This window comes from Colletotrichum gloeosporioides (genome assembly GCF_011800055.1).
Source record: "Colletotrichum gloeosporioides strain Lc1 chromosome Unknown consensus_101, whole genome shotgun sequence".
NCBI lineage: Eukaryota > Fungi > Ascomycota > Sordariomycetes > Glomerellales > Glomerellaceae > Colletotrichum > Colletotrichum gloeosporioides.
This window is the reverse complement of record NW_025544746.1, coordinates 359,933-378,590: the sequence shown is the minus strand read 5'-3', so window position 1 is coordinate 378,590 and position 18,658 is coordinate 359,933. Positions and strand designations below refer to the sequence as shown.

At 55.8% G+C, this 18,658-nt stretch overlaps 7 protein-coding genes across 7 annotated transcripts; 5 read left to right on the top strand and 2 right to left on the bottom strand.

The window, feature by feature from the left end:
* Nucleotides 1-2,307: 2,307 nt before the first annotated feature.
* Nucleotides 2,308-3,660, top strand: GCG54_00010574 (uncharacterized protein; the record flags this gene model as incomplete). The annotated part of the gene is made up of 1 exon (XM_045410495.1): nucleotides 2,308-3,660. One exon carries the CDS (start codon nucleotides 2,308-2,310, stop codon nucleotides 3,658-3,660), a length of 1,353 nt encoding a protein of 450 aa, XP_045257386.1.
* A 2,095-nt stretch (nucleotides 3,661-5,755) lies between these two features.
* On the top strand, nucleotides 5,756-7,442 carry GCG54_00010573 (putative transporter; the record flags this gene model as incomplete). Its single annotated transcript, XM_045410494.1, has 5 exons — nucleotides 5,756-5,937; nucleotides 5,984-6,675; nucleotides 6,726-7,015; nucleotides 7,073-7,170; nucleotides 7,226-7,442. The coding sequence occupies 5 exons, from the start codon at nucleotides 5,756-5,758 to the stop codon at nucleotides 7,440-7,442; spliced, it is 1,479 nt and encodes a 492-aa protein (XP_045257385.1).
* A 586-nt stretch (nucleotides 7,443-8,028) lies between these two features.
* Nucleotides 8,029-8,877, bottom strand: GCG54_00010572 (4 5-DOPA dioxygenase extradiol; the record flags this gene model as incomplete). Its single annotated transcript, XM_045410493.1, has 1 exon — nucleotides 8,029-8,877. One exon carries the CDS (start codon nucleotides 8,875-8,877, stop codon nucleotides 8,029-8,031), a length of 849 nt encoding a protein of 282 aa, XP_045257384.1.
* A 1,096-nt stretch (nucleotides 8,878-9,973) lies between these two features.
* Nucleotides 9,974-11,006, top strand: GCG54_00010571 (uncharacterized protein; the record flags this gene model as incomplete). Its single annotated transcript, XM_045410492.1, has 2 exons — nucleotides 9,974-10,497; nucleotides 10,604-11,006. Coding segments are annotated over 2 exons (927 nt in total), but the record flags the coding sequence as incomplete, so codon positions are not given.
* An 854-nt stretch (nucleotides 11,007-11,860) lies between these two features.
* GCG54_00010570 (2 5-dichloro-2 5-cyclohexadiene-1 4-diol dehydrogenase) lies at nucleotides 11,861-12,787 on the top strand (the record flags this gene model as incomplete). The annotated part of the gene is made up of 2 exons (XM_045410491.1): nucleotides 11,861-12,353; nucleotides 12,402-12,787. 2 exons carry the CDS (start codon nucleotides 11,861-11,863, stop codon nucleotides 12,785-12,787), a joined length of 879 nt encoding a protein of 292 aa, XP_045257382.1.
* Nucleotides 12,788-14,764: 1,977 nt separating this feature from the next.
* GCG54_00010569 (ATP-dependent RNA helicase DHH1) lies at nucleotides 14,765-16,417 on the bottom strand (the record flags this gene model as incomplete). Its single annotated transcript, XM_045410490.1, has 3 exons — nucleotides 14,765-16,192; nucleotides 16,248-16,320; nucleotides 16,374-16,417. The coding sequence occupies 3 exons, from the start codon at nucleotides 16,415-16,417 to the stop codon at nucleotides 14,765-14,767; spliced, it is 1,545 nt and encodes a 514-aa protein (XP_045257381.1).
* A 1,107-nt stretch (nucleotides 16,418-17,524) lies between these two features.
* Nucleotides 17,525-18,609, top strand: GCG54_00010568 (uncharacterized protein; the record flags this gene model as incomplete). Its single annotated transcript, XM_045410489.1, has 2 exons — nucleotides 17,525-17,635; nucleotides 17,704-18,609. 2 exons carry the CDS (start codon nucleotides 17,525-17,527, stop codon nucleotides 18,607-18,609), a joined length of 1,017 nt encoding a protein of 338 aa, XP_045257380.1.
* Nucleotides 18,610-18,658: the final 49 nt, after the last annotated feature.

Here is an 18,658-nt window from a genome sequence, read left to right as displayed (position 1 = left end):
GGTTAGCGGTGGCTGACGGCGATTTTTCTCATAACGGTGAAGCGTTGATTCCAGCGCTTTTTATGGCTGAAATTGACTTTTTTTTGGGCGGGATCACGACAGGGGGCGGGATGTTTAGATTTGGTACCTGGCTGTCGAACCATACCTCGACTTCTGCGAAAACATTTTTGAGTCGACGATCGGTGGCAGAGGTCTTCTTGCCTATCGTCTCGACGTGCGAGATAAGTTGATCTGCAAAGGTCTGCGACTTGATACTGCCCCTATCTGCGGAGACGCGCCCTCCTGACAGAGGAAGAGAGAGAAAGAGTCGGCCTGCAGCTCGTATTTCAGCCCGCGTCTGCCCAGGCTGATATCATTCATGCCGACGCGTCGATCGCATTGGAGGAGCGAGGTTTTGATGGATGGATGGGTTGCGTGGTTTGCGCAGATCCAGCCGCATTACAGTACAGCGCGGACTTCCACAGCTTCTGAAACGGGGTGATTTTGGCGTCTGACTTCGCGATTGAGGTAGCCGACTTGGAGGGGCCTCGGCCTCTTGACGGCGGATGACCCGCGCCACGGCGGCGGCGTGGATGGCCAAGTTGGTCGTCCGGGTCGGGGAGGCTTTTCGCTTCTGGAAGCTGAAGCGGCAACGGGTTTGGATGGCCTCTACTGCTAGTGGTGAAGCTTTACTTCGGGTGAAACAGAAACGTTTCTGGCAAACCTCGATATCCTTCGTCCTTTGCGACCTGTTGTTGTTTCTCAATGTCTCTCGACACCTTCAAGATGGAACAGAAGAAGCCCTTTCGCGTTGTATGTTTTCTTCTTCGGCCTCGGGTTACTCAGCCCATCGTATGTTTGCCTGCCGCCCACACTTTTCTTCCCCGGCCGCATGACGGGCCAAGAGTTGGCTGGGAGATTCAAGGATCCCGTCACAAGACCTCCTTAGGCCTCTGCCAGAGGCTAGGATCCAGGGGAAGAGGGGGGGGGGGCACCGTTTTTCGTGTTTTTCCCGCATTTTTCCCGCATTGCCCAATGGAATTCCGCATCATCGACGTTTCTGTTCCCATTTATTGTCGATGATCATAGGCCTATGTATCGTGCGTACGCTGCAGGCCCTCTCATTACGCGGTAGAGTTACGCAGAAGCTGCGCGCTTCCTTCGGGTCGCATTCGGGGGTCCAAGGGTCCATCGGTCACGTCTGCACAGCACATGAACATGCGCAGGGCGAGGCCAGAGGCGACGGTTGGTTGCCAGCTGCTGTCCAGCACTGCCAGCGCAGCAGCCAACTCTCCCGAGGCAGCGCAGACACATCATCACAAGGGGGCCCTGTTGGGGGATGTGCTATTGACAGGGCATACCATTACCCATCAACACCACCGTCTGGTCTCTTTTCCGTCTCTTGTGCTGCTCTGGGAGGTGCCCCTTGTGCAATTGTGTCATTGTGTTTCCCAGTCAGGCATGTTCCTACCGATGAACCAGCGAAGAGGAACCCCCTGTTCCCGAAGGACCCCTGCTTCACAGCCTTTTGCTCATTCCGTTTTGCACATTGTCGGTAGGACCACCTGCCATTTGCGAGGTTAATTCGTTGTCACTTGTCAGACTCAGGCCCTCTTCCTGGTGTCCACTTGTTTTCTTTCATTTAATCTATGTCCTTTTTATACTAGCCCGTCGGCTTCCTCTCCAGACTCCGACGGTGGGGATGTAGGAACCTCCGGGACAGAAGGGAGAGGGCGGCGAGGAAAAGAGGGGATTCATTACCTGATGGGAAAAAAGCGCGAAAAGTGAGCGAGGAAGAGAAAAAAAACAGTTGCCGCGCCACCATGCTGGAGACGCTATTACGAGTGGCCTTTCTGTTAGCACCCGTCGGCCGACACGCTTAGGTACCTAGGAGGTGCAGAGGAGATCACCGAATACAGCAGGACCTGGAGGGAGATACGTATCTGCGGTTAGCAGGTGGCTAGGGTCGACTAGACCGCATCTGATCTTCCCGCACCCTCCGCCTGCTCGGTTATCCTCTGCACTCTTTGCTCTGCGCTACTGCTTGTGCCTCTCAGCAGGTCTCGTAATAAACCGTTTCCTGTGTCTCTGGGCGCTGGTGACTTGTTACGAGCTTTTCATTCCACCGTGTTTCGCCGTGGTGGCACACACACACTCTCGAACCTTTCCTGGACCTCCCTCCCTCGAAGCCAGACGACGTCGCTTCACACTTTTCCACCCTCATCACCAACCTTTCCAACTATCGTCGACATCCACCCGGATCTCTCTTTTGTCCAACAAACACACCCAGGTTGCTCCCTCTCGCCATTGAGCGACTCTACCGCAGCCATGCGTCTCGGATCGGCCGGCCTCCTGGCCCTGCTCTGGTCCTTTAGCAGCAGCAACATCGCGACAGCATCACCACTCGCCGACGACGCCAAAGCCATGCCCGGCCTCCGCCCCAGACAGGGGTCCGGCACGGGCTCAACACCAACATCGACGACCCCCGTGGCATCGACGCCCACGACGAGCGAGGCAGCAGAGGCGACGACGACAATCACAGACACAGTCACCGTCGGCGGCGGCAGCGGAGGCACCGTCACCGTCACCTCCAACTTCCTCCGCACAGTCATCACCACCGTCGTCGTCACCACCACCACCTTCGAGACCACCACCGTCACCAGCAACGATGTCGCGACCGCCACCCTGACCGAGTACGTCACCTCCACCATCCTCGCGAAGCGCTGGATCAACTTCCTCCCCGCCGAGACCGCCCCCTTCGCCGCCCCCGCCGCCCAAATCACCCCTGCAGCCGACCTGCGCAAGCACGCTGTAATCGAGAAGCGCGCCATCGTCACAGTCTTCGTCACCGTCACGGGCACCGCCGGCGCCGACGCGACAGTCACCAACGTCCGCACCAGCACCGTCGTCCGTACCACCACCTCCAACCTCGTCCAGACCTCCACCATCGTCAGCACCCTCTTCAACAACGCCCAGACCACAATCACCGTCACCTCCACCCTGCTCGTCACCTCCACCTCGGTCGACACCACCTCCGCCGCCACCGTCGACGCCGGCCCGACGACAGGCAACATCGCCACCGCGACCGACAGCGGCTCCTCCGCGACAGGCTCAAGCGACAGCGGCAGCGGCGACGGCGGGCTCTCCACGGGCGCGAAGGCCGGAATCGGCGCAGGTGTCGGCGTCGTCGGCCTCGCGCTCCTCCTCGGCATCGGCTGGTGGCTCTACAAGCGCCACAAGGCCAACCGCCCCAGCGCCGCCGACCTCGACGACATGCGCGCCTACGACCCCAACGGCCCGTCCTACGACCACGGCCACGGCATGTCCGAGACGGGAGCCGGCCTCGGCGCAGCTGCCGCCACCACGCCGACTCACAGGCGCCAGCCCGTGCCGCGCAAGAGCAGCCAGCTATCGCCGCCCACGCAGAGCGTCAGCCCCATGTCGAATCAGACGGTGTCGCCCGCCAACGACTACGGCTCTGGGTACACGAGGCCCGCGAACGGGGCGAACGAGCTGGGCGGCACGCGGATTCTCCCGCCCGAGATGGGCGGCGACGAGGTTGTCGAGATGGGCGACGGGCAGCCTAGGCCGCAGCCGCCGCAGCAACGACAGCACATGACGTCGTTCCAGTCTGGGCCGGTGCCGGACGTATACGAGATGCCTGCCCAGAACTATCGATAATGCATGTGTGTGTATCTTGCGTATGTTTTTCTTTTGTGGCAGATTTGAAAGATGGAGTGGGTGGGGAGGTTGTAAATATATACATAAAGGCTATTACTTGGATTTGGTTTTAGGATACTGAAGCGTTGCATTGAAGCTTTTGCCCTGCCTTGGGCACGGGGCAGGAAGGCAGGCTGGCGGCAGATGGAAGCAAGGCCGCACAGGAAGCATTTTCATTTGAGGGGGCTCATACTTGGGGTTCAAAACTCTCTCGCGGTAGATAATCTTCGTAATGTGTACGAGGTAGCATGGCAATGCAAGTTGCATGATGGTAAAAAATAAGAGTGATTTATATGTAAAGTCTTTTGACGTTGGCGCAAGTTGTCATGGATCTTGAAGAGCGCGACGTTGGCGCCATGGAATGATGTGCGTCGTTAGCTCTGCCGGTGGGAGGGGGGCAGCTCCAGCTCGCATATGGCTTGCATGTCCGCATTGTGGACGTCGACGACGACGCAGTGTCAGCACCTTGGTCTCACGCCTTATCTCTTGGCGCCATACAGCTTCTTTGCCTGACAAGGGGCGACGAGAGAGCTAGGAGGTATGTGTGTGACGTTGAAAATGCGCTTGACGAGGACATGAGTTGAGTTTAGGAGGAGCGTGGCTGTTGCGGGTGCATCCCGGCGAGGTGTCGTTCATCCCAAGTTTTACTGTTTTGGGTCGCCAATGGATGACCCTGGGTCTTTGAAAACGCATCCTGGGGAAAGAAGTGACAGGCTCTTGGTAATCAGTCGATATCTCGTGGTTGCGTGCCGATGCGACCCTGCTCTGATATGAAGAGAACTTCACATGAGCCTTCAAGACGTCTGGTCGACAGCCTCAGAAGCCCGACAGACCGGGTGTCAACGGGTCTTGGTACCGGGAACTCATTCTGTCCCGCCAAAGAGGGATTGTAAGATGCGGACGTCACCATCATTCCTCCCAATGCTATCACTCATCAGGTCTGGAAGTTCCAGAAGACCGTCCATGTTTCGTCAGCACGCGGAACCATCTTGTTGTTGAAGGTGTGCTATTTGTCAGTCCGGACCCGAGCCATCGGCGGTATTTCTGCCGACTGCAATGCTTCATGTAAGCCAAGCCTTTTGATGGTCACAAACGTCCACCCCGGACGCAACACACCCACCCTTTCCCCCCCCAGGGTTCGTTCAAACAAAGACAGAAACCTCGCCAAAGAGCCCCTCCTCCAGGGACACCGTCTCGAGCGGTGGCACCAGGTCGGGTATCTCCTACAGCGCGGGCGAATTGGGGCGCAAGTGCAACTGCGGGTGCACAGAGTGGGCGGCGGGCAACGGAAGGGGGAAAAAAAAAAAAAAAAAACCTGCGTAAGCTCGAACCAAACAAGCACAAGCACCCCTGTCGCGGTTGTTTCTGTCTTCTCTTAGCTGCAGCTCCGAATGGGTTCCAGACCCCGGGGGGCAGCAATGTCAGGATCTTATCTGCAATGTCTTGGTTTCTGGAGAAAGATACCGCGGGGGCAAGGCAAGACGGGGAGTAGACCGAGGAACCATTTGATAGTTATTGTCTTCTTCTGTCTAAAAGTCCAACCCTCTTTGTTACAACAGTCTCGCCTTCTCTGCAGTCTTCCATCCTGACTCATGCAAGCGTCTTTCACGAGTTGAGTTGTTTTTCGCCCCAGCCAGCCACTGTCTTGGGCGGGTAATTACAAACATCGTGCCATAGTCTCTGTCTAGTCAACCCAACCCCGCCGACATAGGAACTGGAGGGGTCTACAGTTGACACTGCAGAGAAGTAAAATCTCAATCGTCCCATGCACCGCGCCCGCGTGTAATATCTGCACGACACCCCGCCATCTTCAACGGCACCACCCCCGCCGGCCGCATCATCCTGTCCAGCGCGAACTTGTCGTTGACGCACCGGGATAGAGTGACGATCAGCCCGTCGGAATCCAAGGGAGCCTTGAGTCAACGTCAACCCTTCAACAGACCTTGCGCCAAACTCTCTCAACGACAGACTTTTGCGCAATTGACGCAGGGTTATTGCTGGTCTGCAACTAAGAGTCCATTCGGACCTCTCTAACCTCCACGGAACCACCGCCGGCATGGACGCCGCGAAGAAGCACGCCGACGCCGGGCCCGGCGCCAGCTCGCCCGAGATCGACGCCCGGGACCTGTCACCCGTCGACGACGACCTGGCGTTGCGGGAGAAGCAGCTCGTCAGAAAACTGGACGCGCGCATCATTCCCCTTGTGATGCTCCTCTACCTCCTGAGTTTCCTAGACCGGTGAGTCTGCCATACCTTGCCCACATGCACTCTCTAACCCCACCAGCGTCAACATCGGCAACGCACGCCTCTACAACCTCGAGTCCGACCTCAACCTCCAAGGAAACCAGTTCCAGGTCGCCGTGTCCATCCTCTTCGTAACCTACATCATCTTCGAGGTCCCCTCCAACCTCGTCCTCAAGCTCTTCACGCCCTCCCGCTGGATCGCCTTCATCACCGTCGCCTGGGGCATCATAGCCACCCTCACGGGGCTGGTCGACTCCTACGGCGCCCTCATCGCGTGCCGCCTGCTCCTCGGCGCCGTCGAGGCCGGCCTCTTCCCCGGGCTGAACGTCTACCTCACCTTCTTCTACAGCAAGCACGAGCTCGCGCTGCGCGTGGGCTACCTCTTCGTCAGCGCGGCCATCGCGGGCGGGCTGGGCGGGCTGCTGGCGTATGGGATCGGGCACATGGAGGGCGTGGCCGGGCTGAGCGGGTGGCGGTGGATTATGATTATCGAGGGCCTGCCGACGGTTGTGCTTGGTGTTGTGACCTTCTTTTTGCTGCCGAATGATGCTGCGAGTGCGAGTTTCCTGAGCGAGGAGGAGAAGAGGCTGATGGTGGAGAGGCGGGGGCGGGAGTACGGCAACACGAGCAGCGCGCAGGAGTTCAGCCGCGAGGACATGTGGAAGGCCTTCAAGGACTGGAAGGTCTGGGTGTTTTGCGTGGCGCAGTTTGGCGTGGACACCATGCTCTACGGTGAGTGTCTGCCTCCGGAATTGTGCGGTTCGTGACTGACTGCGGAACAGGCTTTTCTACCTTCCTCCCGACGATCATCAACGGCCTCGGCACCTGGACCGTCGCGCAGGTGCAGCTCCTCACGGTGCCGTGCTACGCCCTCGGCGTGGTGGTGTACATGACCGCGGCCTTCCTGTCGGACCGCAAGCAGCTCCGCGGGCTGTTCTGCGTGGTCTTCGGGAGCGTGAGCGTGATCGGGTACGCCATTCTCATCTCGGACACCTCGTCTGGGGTGCATTACTTTGGATGCTTCCTGGTGGCGGCCGGGTTGTACGTCGTCGTCGGACTGCCGCTGGCTTGGGTGAGCCTTTCCCTCCTACAGAGTGCGTGTGCTTCTGGGCTAACAAGAGGTTTGCAGCTGCCGAATAACTCGCCGAGATATGGCAAGAGGACGACTGCGAGCGGGATGCAGCTGACGATTGGGAACTGTTCTGGGGTGATGTCGTCTTTCATCTAGTGAGTGGCTCGGCCGTCTGAGTGAGAGGCAAGCAGCGGCTAACAGGCAGCGTAGTCAAGCGATCGACAAGCCCAGGTACATCGGGGGCCACGCGGTGACGCTGAGCATGGTCGGAATGGGGACGTGCTTGTACGGCTTCATGTGGTTCTGGTACTGGAGGGCTAATAAGCAGCGGGAGGCCGGTCTTGCGGAGGACAAGTATCGTGATCTGTCTGATGACGAGCTTGCGGAGCTTGGAGACGAGAGTCCGCGGTTCAGATACACCATTTGACACCAAACGACGATGTGCACTCGTCTGGGCAAAGCACTTGAGAAGGCATTTAGGACGATGGGCTAGACCTGTCGGCATTGCCAGCGAATAAAAGATACCCCCTCCTTCTGGATGAAGCTTGAAAATTTGCATTCTATGAACTCAACTTGTACGCCTGTAATTGTTGAATATTCAAAAAGAACGCTCCGCATATGCACGAGACAGACGTTACAAAAAACGAAAAATGAAAGGGACGAGACTCGAACTCGCGCGGGTTGCCCCACCAGGAAACAGATGTTAAGCTGACCTTAACCTGGCGCCATAACCAACTCGGCCACCCTTCCGTGGAAGATCCGAAGGATCTGATTGGTTGCAGAACTTCGAATTTTCTCACAATATGACTCTAGCCCACAATACGAATGGACCCAACACGGAAGACACAAACTCGCATGGCTGATGGCACGGCTAACTTCCATTGAGCACACAAAGTCTTCCTGCTGGGCCTAGCTACAGTAAAATCCTCAACGCAATGAGCAGTGATAGCACACTTCAACCGCGTCGTCTCAAACTCAACTCTGCTCTCCCAGCCAGTCTCTCATGCCAATTCTCACCACTCGAAGAAGCTCACAGGCACGCCGTGAGAGACAAACTTGAGGATTCGCCGCCCAGCAACGTCTCCACCACCACCGGCAGCAACGAGAAACGGCCAAAAGTGTTCTGCCTCGGCTTGCAGGTGAGAGACATAGCTCGACGGGATATCTCGCCAGCCCTGAAGGGCCTTCTCACGAGCCTTTGCATCGGGAATTGCTGCCACTGATTTGAGGTAGTTCTCAAAGTCCTCGGCCCCGGGGGGAAGTTGGCTAGAGCCTTCGAGCACGGCCATCGTAGTATCAAAGTCGTGATACGACCCGCCGCTCCCCATGATCGCGTACCCATAGTCTCTGAAATACTTCAAGGTGCTGCCCAGACGCAGGTTCTTGTCTGTGGCCTCTTCCTCGTCCTTTCCCGTGAGAACAGACACTTGGACAACCGGTATGTCTGCCTCAGGTCGCATGATCTTTAGCGGGACAAAGACGCCGTGGTCAAGGCCACGCTTATGATTGAGGACTGGCTTGAAGCCGCAATCCAGAAGGCGTTGATTGATCTCCACAGCCAATGCTGCGTTTCCGAGGACAGGGTAATTGGTCTCGTAGGCCTCGGGCGCAACATGCTTTTGGCCTGCGGTTACAGTTCCGTAGTCGAAATAGAGACCAGGGTCCTCAAGGGCAGTGATTTCGGGCTCGTTGCATTCCCACTGTGCTGAGAGGAGGATGATGCCTTTGACGCCATCAAGCCTGCTTCCTAACTTGGCAGCTAGTTGCCGGTATTCCTGAAAGTCCGGGTGAATGAGCGGAAGGGGTCCTGCTCCATGGCTGATGAAAAGAGATGGCGCGCGGGTCTGTTCCGGGACTGCCATTGTGATAGCGAGAAGTGAGATACTTTTCAAAACTTTTGCTGTATTGTCGAACGGGTTGTCATAGTTCTTTGACCTCTTTCAATAAGTTTGTAACAAATGCGGACATCGCTGGGCTATTTATGGTTTCAGGATTTTCAGCAAAGTCCATCTGCTTGAATTACTGGGAGAGTTTTCAGTTACGACTGCGGCCCATCTCAGGACGGTCAAGTGTTCTAGGGTTTACTGTCGCAGCCATTGAGACGGAGAGCAGCATTGCCGTGACCATACCGCGGGCACATCACTTGTCCGACACTACCCCGACAGTTCAGACAATCTTGGCTCTGCCAAAGGCGGGTCGGCGGCGGACTAGCGGCGGACTAGCTCAACATTTGGCACCCGGAACAGTTTGTCAGAAACACAACCGTCAACTCCATGAACTCATTAAGAAATCAGATTCGTTTTCGTTAAGGTGACTGTCATGACAACTTGACCTCAAAAGACGAACAGTATGTCAGCAAGTACCTTGGCTTCAAATGCCTGCCATTCGTGCTCGATGAGGAAAAAAGGTTGCGATCGGTCATTGCCGGCTTGCAGCCGATGTGTAAGGTAAGTAGTAAGGTGTAGTCTAGCACGCAGATCAGTTCTGATGCCGACAAGTCGCAACAGCACGTGCCACTATGGCTCTTCGTCCACAGCCCAACAACTTCCGTCAAACGACCTGGATCTCAAGGAAAACCTCATACGTCTTGCTTCTTATCTAGGACCGAGTGTTCCGAAACGAGAGCATCCTAACGATTTGCTGACAGCACACCTCTTCGCTACGCTAAGAAAACTCGACCTTCAAATACAGGGTGTCCTTGATGGTTACTTGAGGTCAATACACGAATGGATCCCGATCATTCACCCAATCAGCCTGAAAGAGCAAGTATCATCGTTGCAGAGCAGACCATGTGCCGAGCTCGCCTGTCTTCTCTTACACATTCTGCTCATCACTCCGTCATTTCCGTCGGCTTCTGGGCAACGTCACGAAGCGCTCTTGCCGTCGCTATATGATGACTGCAAGTCGTCATTCTTACTACTGCAGACATATTCAAGGCGTCACCTAAAGACTGTTCAGTCAGGCTTACTGCTCGCCATATACGAGCAAGGGCGTGGCCTCGTGTCTGAGGCATACGCCACATTAGCAATTTGTGCCAGTCTCGGCCACATCGCCAATCTCCATCAAACCCCACGCTCCGTGACAGCAGCTGACGAAGAGAGACTACGGGTATGGTGGGCTGTCTGTTTCCTCGACAGACTAGACTTTTACGCCAATTGGAAGTCTGAACGAGCATTCCTTGTCCAAAACTCTCACATCGGTCGAGCCCTTCCGCGAGAGGACGAAGTATGGAGTACTCGCCATGATTTCAGCGACTCATCTCTGCCACTTCTGTCGTTTCTAGTGGATGAAGCCCAGAGATACGGACTTTTCGCCAGCGAAATACAAGCCTTGCATGCATTACAGCGTGTCATGCAGCTTACAAGAAGCCCGTTGGTTCAGCTAGAAACACTCCTGGACCATGAGTCCTGGAAGCTCGATATGCTGGTACAGAGAAAGATCCGAGAAACGTTAGCACTATCCTGGAAGAGGCTAGAGCACCAGTATACCGTGGTGACCATATATCTCTTGGAAGTAGACTTTTCCCGTTGCATCCAGACGTGGCAGCTAATCGAGGGACAGAGCGCTCGTAGAACTTCACGAAAAAAGACTGACCTGTGCTGGCGAGGAAGAGATCCCTTTCTTCGCCAAAGAGTCATCAATAGCAGCTCTCGAATCAGCCAAAAACATTGCTCAAGACCTCCTTCGCATGGAGAAGACTGTGGATATCCTCGAGCTCAACAGGATGCCCCTCACAGCTGTTATTCTGTTCCATAGGGTTGGACTCACCGCCATCCTACTGGGAAAACACCACGGTCGAGATAACGGGGATCTGTTGCGAGAAGTGATACAAAGCCTCTCGGACAAGATTGTCAGACGCTGGGACGTTGCCAGTGAGTCATGGCGTTTGTTTCTTGGCCAACTGATGGACACTAGACTGACCCTCTCAGGTCACATCGCTTCTCAACTCCGTGAAGCACTTCCTCAAGGTCAAGACACGGGCATAGCTTAGAAGGCTGATGGGGTTGGCAACTTTAACTTATTGGAATTGTGAATCACCTCCATTGACTGGAAATATTCTTCAGAATGAAACTCTCGTAGAGTTGAGTGTCGAATTTGGTTCGTGTTCTGATACTTCTTCAAAATAACTGTTTCTTCAACCACAAGTTTTGAAGACTGGTTGGGTAAAGAGATTTTGGTTCAGGACTCAACCACCTTGTCATAAGACCTAGTCAAACCACCATGTCTATCGGGTCCGAGAGCATGCCTTGCCCCAAATGAGAAAAGAGTGCTGAAGATGGCGAACAGCGCACGCCGTCTGAGTACTAGGTGAGGATGTCGTTGAGTCTTTCTTCCAACTTTGAGAGAACTAGCAACTCTGAGCCCGCAATTATTCCATATTTCTTAAGCGATGGGACTTCGGTTTACTACTCCACATGAAGCGCACGAGTCCGATGTAAGTGCCATTGCAGAATGCCACGTCAAGTTGTGGCCCTCGTCCCTTGTTAAAAAACCCTTGATACCGCAGTCTGTAGCCTATCCGCTAGGCAAGGGTCGCCACCTCTCAATTGGCTTCCTCGCATCGTGCGAGTGCCGCAATCGCCATGTCCCCGCCAATCCATTGGGTGAACATCCCATGTTCCCACGGAGCGTAAAGTGGACTCTGAGAAAAGCACACTAGACCCCCGGAGCATTCTGCAATCATTTCTTCAACGGAGGGGGGATTACGTGGCACAAAGCAGATCAACAGCTGCATTCTCGGACATTTTTCGCTGGGGGCAGGAGCTGTTTAAATAAAGAGTCCGACATGCTCGCCAAGACCGCCCGCGTTACACACGCCATGCGCCGCATCGCAACCTCACAACCATGGCCGAATTCCTGATCGCGGATGAAGACCTCGCAGGCGTCAAGGGCAAGGTGGTCATCGTCACCGGCGGCTCGTCGGGCATCGGCCTCGCCACCGTCACCACCCTCCTCGCCCACGGCGCCTCCGTCGTCAACGCCGACATCCAGCCCCCGCCGCAGCAGCCCGAGGCGTGTTACACGTTCGTCAAGACGGACGTGACTCTCTGGGCGGACCAGATCGCGCTGTTCAAGAAGACCAAGGAGGTCTACGGGCGCGTGGACCATGTCTTCGCCAACGCTGGCATGGGGCCCAATGCCAACTACCTCTCCACCGAGGTCGACGAGAACGGCGATCTGAAGGAGCCGTCGCATGCGCTGTTGGATGTTAGCTTGAAGGGCGTGATGCACACGGCCACGATCGCTATCTTCCACATGCGGCAGCAGGCCGAGGGCGGGAGCATCGTCATCAACGGCTCCACGACGGGTTTGCAACGACTCCGCGCTGTGGATTACTGTAAGCCTCTCCCTTCTCTACAACTCCTACGACTCCCAGACTAACCAGATTACGAAGCCACCGCAAAACACGCGGTGCTCGGCTTCGGGCGCGGCCTCTTCTCCCTGCTCGGGGCCGCCAGCCTGCCCATCAGAGTCAACACGCTGGCGCCCACGTGGACCGACAGCAGCGTGCTCCCGGACCTGAAGGGGCTGATGAAGAAGATCGGCGTCGAGCTGCAGCCCGCGGAGGCCGTTGCGCGCGGTGCGGCCCTGATGATGGCGGACGCGTCCCGCAACGGGCAGGTCATCCACGTCCAGCTGGGCAAGTACAAGGAGATTGACGAGAGCGTGTTGCTGCCTGCATTTGAGTCGATCAAGGGCCCCGACTACCCCGGCGAGGACGAGGTCTTTCGGCGGTTGCAGGAGGTGTTGTTTGCGGGGTGGAGCTCATAAGCAATTTAATAATTCGTCGGATCATGAGATGAGGATGAGATTATGACTCTGACAAGCATCATGTACCTCTTTCCAAGTCCTTCATCCGTGGCGGGGTCGTTCGCCCGTCATCGTTCAAGGGTGAGAGTTTGTGTCCACATTCAAGAGCGCAGAAGCTTGAGGGTGAATCGTTACTCATTGGCTCAGCTCGATATAAGCTATTGGGCAATCTAGAACTCAGATTAGTTGGAGTCAGAGGCTGAATGAAAGATGAGAAGAGCCCGAAACCGCGTCGTGAAAGCTACGCTCAAATGGCACAGGTTTGCTCAATTTCTCAACCAAGATCGGCTACTGCTTGCAATCGAGCCGTGCAATCGAGCCGTTACATTAACACCAGCGCGGCCGGTAAGCCAGGGGAGGACGTATCCCACACGCCGGACCTCCCTTCAGCCAGCACAGGTCCAACTATCTCCTTCAATCTCAAGCGCAATGCCCGACCACATTAGGATGTAAAAGCATCTTGCAACGCTTCCTTCGACTCACCGACACCCTCTTGAGTATAGACCGTATCTGAGCAATCCAACACGGTGATCACCGTCGCCAGCTTCTGCGAGATAGGCTCGCAAGCAACATCATGGCTACCGCCTGTGATTAACCTGGGACAACAGCTCCCGAATTATGTCACGGAAACATATATGAGAGAGAATAATGACGTTGCCATTTCAAATGCTCAGACAACTATCTAGCCCACGAGTCCCAGCACGAAGCTGAACTAGTCCAAAAGCCGTCCAGTCCGCCTAGCGATTCTCTCCCAACCTTTTTTTCCGATATTTTCTTGTCGTTGTGAGCACCAAAATATGTTCTCCCCTCCGAAAACCTTGGCGATACTAGCCTTTCGTCCCAGGATCTACCTTTACAGGCGTCTCCGAGACTTCAGTTGGTCGCCGGATCGAAGGAGCCAAACATCATAATGATACTCGGGTATTTCTGCGGTCGTGCGTCGAGCCCGCTCTCGCGAAAGAAGCAGGGTATAGGCGTAGAATACGTAACGGATGGCAACCGCCACCGCTACCAAGAAAGACATCTTGGTTGTCGACCAACGACAACGACGCTCCTCCTATCCCGGACGAGGTGTCTTCCAGCCAAAGTCCCCCCCTGCCAAAGAAAATGCATGGATGAGATGGGGAACCATGCCCCGACAGACGCCGTTTGGATGCCAAGTCACCCCGACCGCCCTCCGTTTCGTATCCCAACATTCAAGTCGTCTCCGCGATTGATTGATTAATACTCAAAACACACCGCGGCGCTCAAACCAGTCGATGAGCTACCGGACCGCCCCGTCTTCCCGCCCTCGTGCCACGAGGGCCAACTCCACTTTTTTCCCCAGCAAAATCAAATATGGCCGTCTTCCATGCGAACGCCATCCCAGGGCTGATGCCGTTCAGCCGCTTGTTGACCCCCAAAACGCCGTCGTTAAAAGAAGAAACAACATGACATGAAAAGATGGGACCGGAATGTTCCACACCATCAAAGAGCCTCGTTCAGGACCAGACGCCACGCCCTGCGGTAGTTGTTGTTTTTCGTCCCATGTGTTACCCGTCGTCTCGTTCTGTTGTCTCCAGACACCACGCAATTCCAGCTCATGTTGAAAATGCTGCCGTCAGAAGGCCAAAGGAAAGGAAAAAGAAGTCAAACAAAAGACCAGTAAGATCCGTGGGGTATGGTACAGGCCAAAGTTTGCGAATATGTAACGAAGCTTTTGCTGCTTGGCGACGAGTGGCGGGGGTTGATTGGTGTTTTCGTTTTCGTGATCGTTGAGTAGTGTGAGAGAATGTGGAAGCTCGTGTGTGAGACGCCCGACCCAGTCTAGTCGTGCCCTGTCGCCTTCAAAACCAGGGAAAAGAAAATATGTACAATCCAACAGTAGACGCCGTCGCGTGTTCCGTGCGACGTATACTCCGTAACGCCTTTCTATAATGGAGAAGATAGGACGCCTGCCTAGGACGCCTGTCCTTGGGGCTGCTGGGCGTGGTGGCCGCCTCCACGTCCCCGACCACCGTAGCCGCCGCGGCCCTGGCCACGGTAACCGCCACGACCGCGTCCGCGGCCTCTACCGCCGCCCTGGTAGCCGTTCTGTTGTTGGGGGTTCTGGGTCTGCCAGTTGCCAGGGGCAGGCTGCTGACCTTGAAGGAGCTGCTGAGGAGCCGGGAGCTGGCCCTGGGGACCGGGCTGGCCGGTCTTGAAGTTGGAAATGGGTCTGGGGATGGACTCAGGGTTCTCGTAGACGTATAGAGACTTGTCGATGCTAGCGGGAATGGGCTGGATCTCAGTGCCGAGATCCTTCTCAATGTTATAGAGGTTGAACCTGTCATCCCAGTTGATCAGGTTGATGGCCAGACCCAAGTGGCCATAGCGACCGGAGCGACCGATGCGGTGAAGGTAGGTCTCGGCGTTCTTGGGGAAATCGAAGTTGATCACAACGTTGACGGCCTGAATATCGATACCACGAGTGAGGAGATCGGAACAGACAAGGTTTCGGCAAACGCCGTTACGGAAGTCGTGAAAGACACGATTTCTCGCTTGCTGGGCCATCTTGGCGTGACTGTAGAAGCACGAGTAGCCCAGCTCGGTAATCTTCTTGGCGAGCAACTCGACACGGTTTGTAGAGTTGCAGAAGATGATGGATTGGTTGATTTGCAGCTTGGAGAAAAGGGTGTTGAGGCAGTGCACCTTCTGTTTCTCCTCGACGAAGGCGTAGTATTGGGTGATACCGCGGAGGGTGAGTTCGTCCATCAGGTTGATTTCGTAGGGGCTGACCATGTTCTTGTCGGAGAAGTCCTTGACGGACAGAGGGAATGTGGCGGAGAAGAGCATAACCTGGCGATCCTTGGGGTGGAACTGAAGAAGCTGTTCGATGACGGGGGTGAATTCGATGGAAAGAAGCTTGTCGGCTTCGTCCATAATGAACATGGGGCATTCGCTGAGGTCGGCAACGTTCTTGCCGGCGAGATCGAGGATTCTTCCGGGAGTACCGACCACAATATGGACTGGATCCTGGAGACGGATGATATCGTCGCGGAGGCCAGTGCCTCCAGTGGTGACCATGACATTGATTCCGAGGTGCTTGCCGAGGGTTTTGCAGACTTGTGATGTTTGCATGGCGAGTTCACGAGTAGGGACGAGGATGAGGGCTTGGATCTTGGAGACCTTGGGGTTGATCTTTTCGAGGGCGGGGATGACGAAAGCTGCAGTCTTGCCGGTACCGTTCTTTGCACGAGCGAGGATGTCGCGGCCGGTGAGGGCAACGGGGATGGCCTCTTCTTGGATGGGGGACGGCTTCTCGAATCCAGCCTCGAAGATGCCCATCAACAGATCTCTCTTCAATTGGAAGTTCTCAAACTCCAGGCCCTTCGTGTTCGTGACATCCTGGATTTTGATATGAATACCTGGCAGCAAATACGACAGCGCAGCAGATACATACCTCGGTTTGATGTCTGCCATCCTTGGCGGGAAGCTTCAAGTTCTTCTTCCAGTCTTCAGGTGCGGCACCATCGCTAGGCTAGTCAGTCCATGTACTCTTTACAGGCGGTGGGAGAGGTCTACGAACCCCAAGGACGTCGCCTTAAGCTTGTCTGCGAGTGCTTCCGCCATTTGAAAGTATGAATATGGGGTATGTGCCTAATGGCGAGGAGGGGAGGATCGTGAGGGAGATGGCAGTCGTGGAGGGGGGTTGCGCAAAAGGGCTTTTGCTTTCCCCACTTTGCGGTGTATCGAGGGGCGATTCGGACTCGACGAATGTCAGGTCAGGGTGGGATTATTCGGCGACAAAGAAATGTGTCGCTCGAAATAGGATGTTCGGATGAAGGTCTCGAGGAAGCGAACAGCAGTCGCGTGGTTGATCGTCTGGATTCCGTGTCCGGAGGTTGAGGTGGTGGTGGTGGATTTCGGCCGGACTCTAGGAGTTGGGAGGTGCACGGATTGCAGGATTGAGAGTTGAGGGGTGGTGAGGTGGTTGAGTGCGCGATTTCGATTGTTCTTGTGATAGTCGTTTGTTGACTCGGGATACTGAAACAGCAAAAATGTGTTTCGTCCACGAGAAGAGCGCGAGAGTGGTTGTTTGGTGGTGGATTGCGTGGAGGTGTGTGGTTATGTGGGAGGAGAGGGAAGAAGCAAGTTTGTGGTGACTGGACCGAAGCCGTGGGCCGTGGGCGTGGGCGTGGGCGTGGCACTCAGCGCCAGGTCACCACCTTACTCACTGTGCGTCGTGTGGTGCGGTGCGGTGCGCCTCACCTTGCCTTCTGGGGCAGGACCCCTTGCCTATGCGAGGTAGCGGGAAGGTGGGTCCACGTGACCTGCTTGACGTCGGGTGAATTGATGCTCAAGTGATGCTGGTCAATGGGGCTGCCTGGAAGTTGGAGAATGAATATCAATATCAAGGTATGAGATGTAACTGGAGATGGTGTTTGGATCTCAGAAGGACTGATTCGTGTTTGTGATTCGTGCTGCACTGCTCTTACCTCCTCCAGTGACCTCCCTACGTCAAGGTCAGCAAGAGGGGCACTGGTTTGTACCTTCACCGGGAGCTCCTGCCCTCTGCCATTCGTCCCACACCGAGCTCACCCCAGGCCACTTCCCTCAGCCGATTGGCTGCCCCTTCCCCGCCCGATCGCTCCTGCAGCGGAGCTATCGGATCGATAGCAGGAGCACTGGCCACTGAAGAGCAGGTGCGCGCCATTGATACTCACTGCCGCACTGAGCATGAATGCGCCCGATACTTGGAGAGAGTCGAACCACCCAAGTCCCCGAAGCCGTCCTTTGTACCTATCCTTCTCACAAACAATCGCCGAGCAACCTCTACAAAGCTCCGAGGTCCGCTCAAACAATGACATCCCCAGATCCTCCGCAACCTCCCTGAATACCACTTATTTGCACCACAGATTCTAACCAGCATGAAGACGTCCGCCTTTGCAATCTGCTCCTCCTCCAACGCCTTGAACCTCTTCGCCGTCCCCGCATCGTCAATAACGTCACCACCCCGACGCCCGAACCGCGAACAACAAGCAACCCCTCGTCCACGACAAAGGCCGTCTTTACGATGCTACGCAACAACAGCTACCAACCCCTCCGGTGATGGCAGTAAAAGCTGCCCCGCCTGGCCAACAACACCTCATCCGACCCCCTACGATATCTTTGCAATTCATAAATCGGCCCCCTACACCAAGTCCCGTTTTGCCCAGCTCGTCAAGCAGTACCACCCTGACAAGCACGCCTCAAATCCTCTCGACGCCCTGCCCGCAGCCACTCGTCTAGAACGCTACCGCCTCGTCGTCCTCGCAAATGACATCCTCTCTAGTCCAGACAAACGCCGCGCCTACGACTCGTGGGGCGCGGGCTGGCACCTCCCCGGCACCGGCGCGGACGACACCCGTGATATTCACGAGATGTACCGTGAAGCGGACCGCAGATGGCGCCACAGCCCGAACAACCCGGGCATGAATGCCACCTGGGAAGACTGGGAGAAATGGCACGACCGGAATGAGGGCAAGGAAAAGCAGCAGCCCCTGTACATGTCCAATGCGAGCTTTGCGGCCCTGGTGCTGGCTGCGCTGGCGGTCGGGACGGTAGCGCAGACGACTCGCATGGATAACCACTCTGCGGTCTTTCTTGAAAAGAGAGCGCTTCACGAGGCGAACATTAGCGAGGGGCTGAGGAGGCAGAACGCCGCGGTGGCGGGCAAGGGGCGTGAGGAGAGGATTGAGAGGTTCTTGCGGGAGAGGGAGAATATTAATTACGGATTCGCACCGGAGACGATTGGCGGAAGGCCTAGCCCTGATACGAAGTAGCTCTCGTATTATCGAGATGATGTCATGATGTATTGTACACCACCAGCGT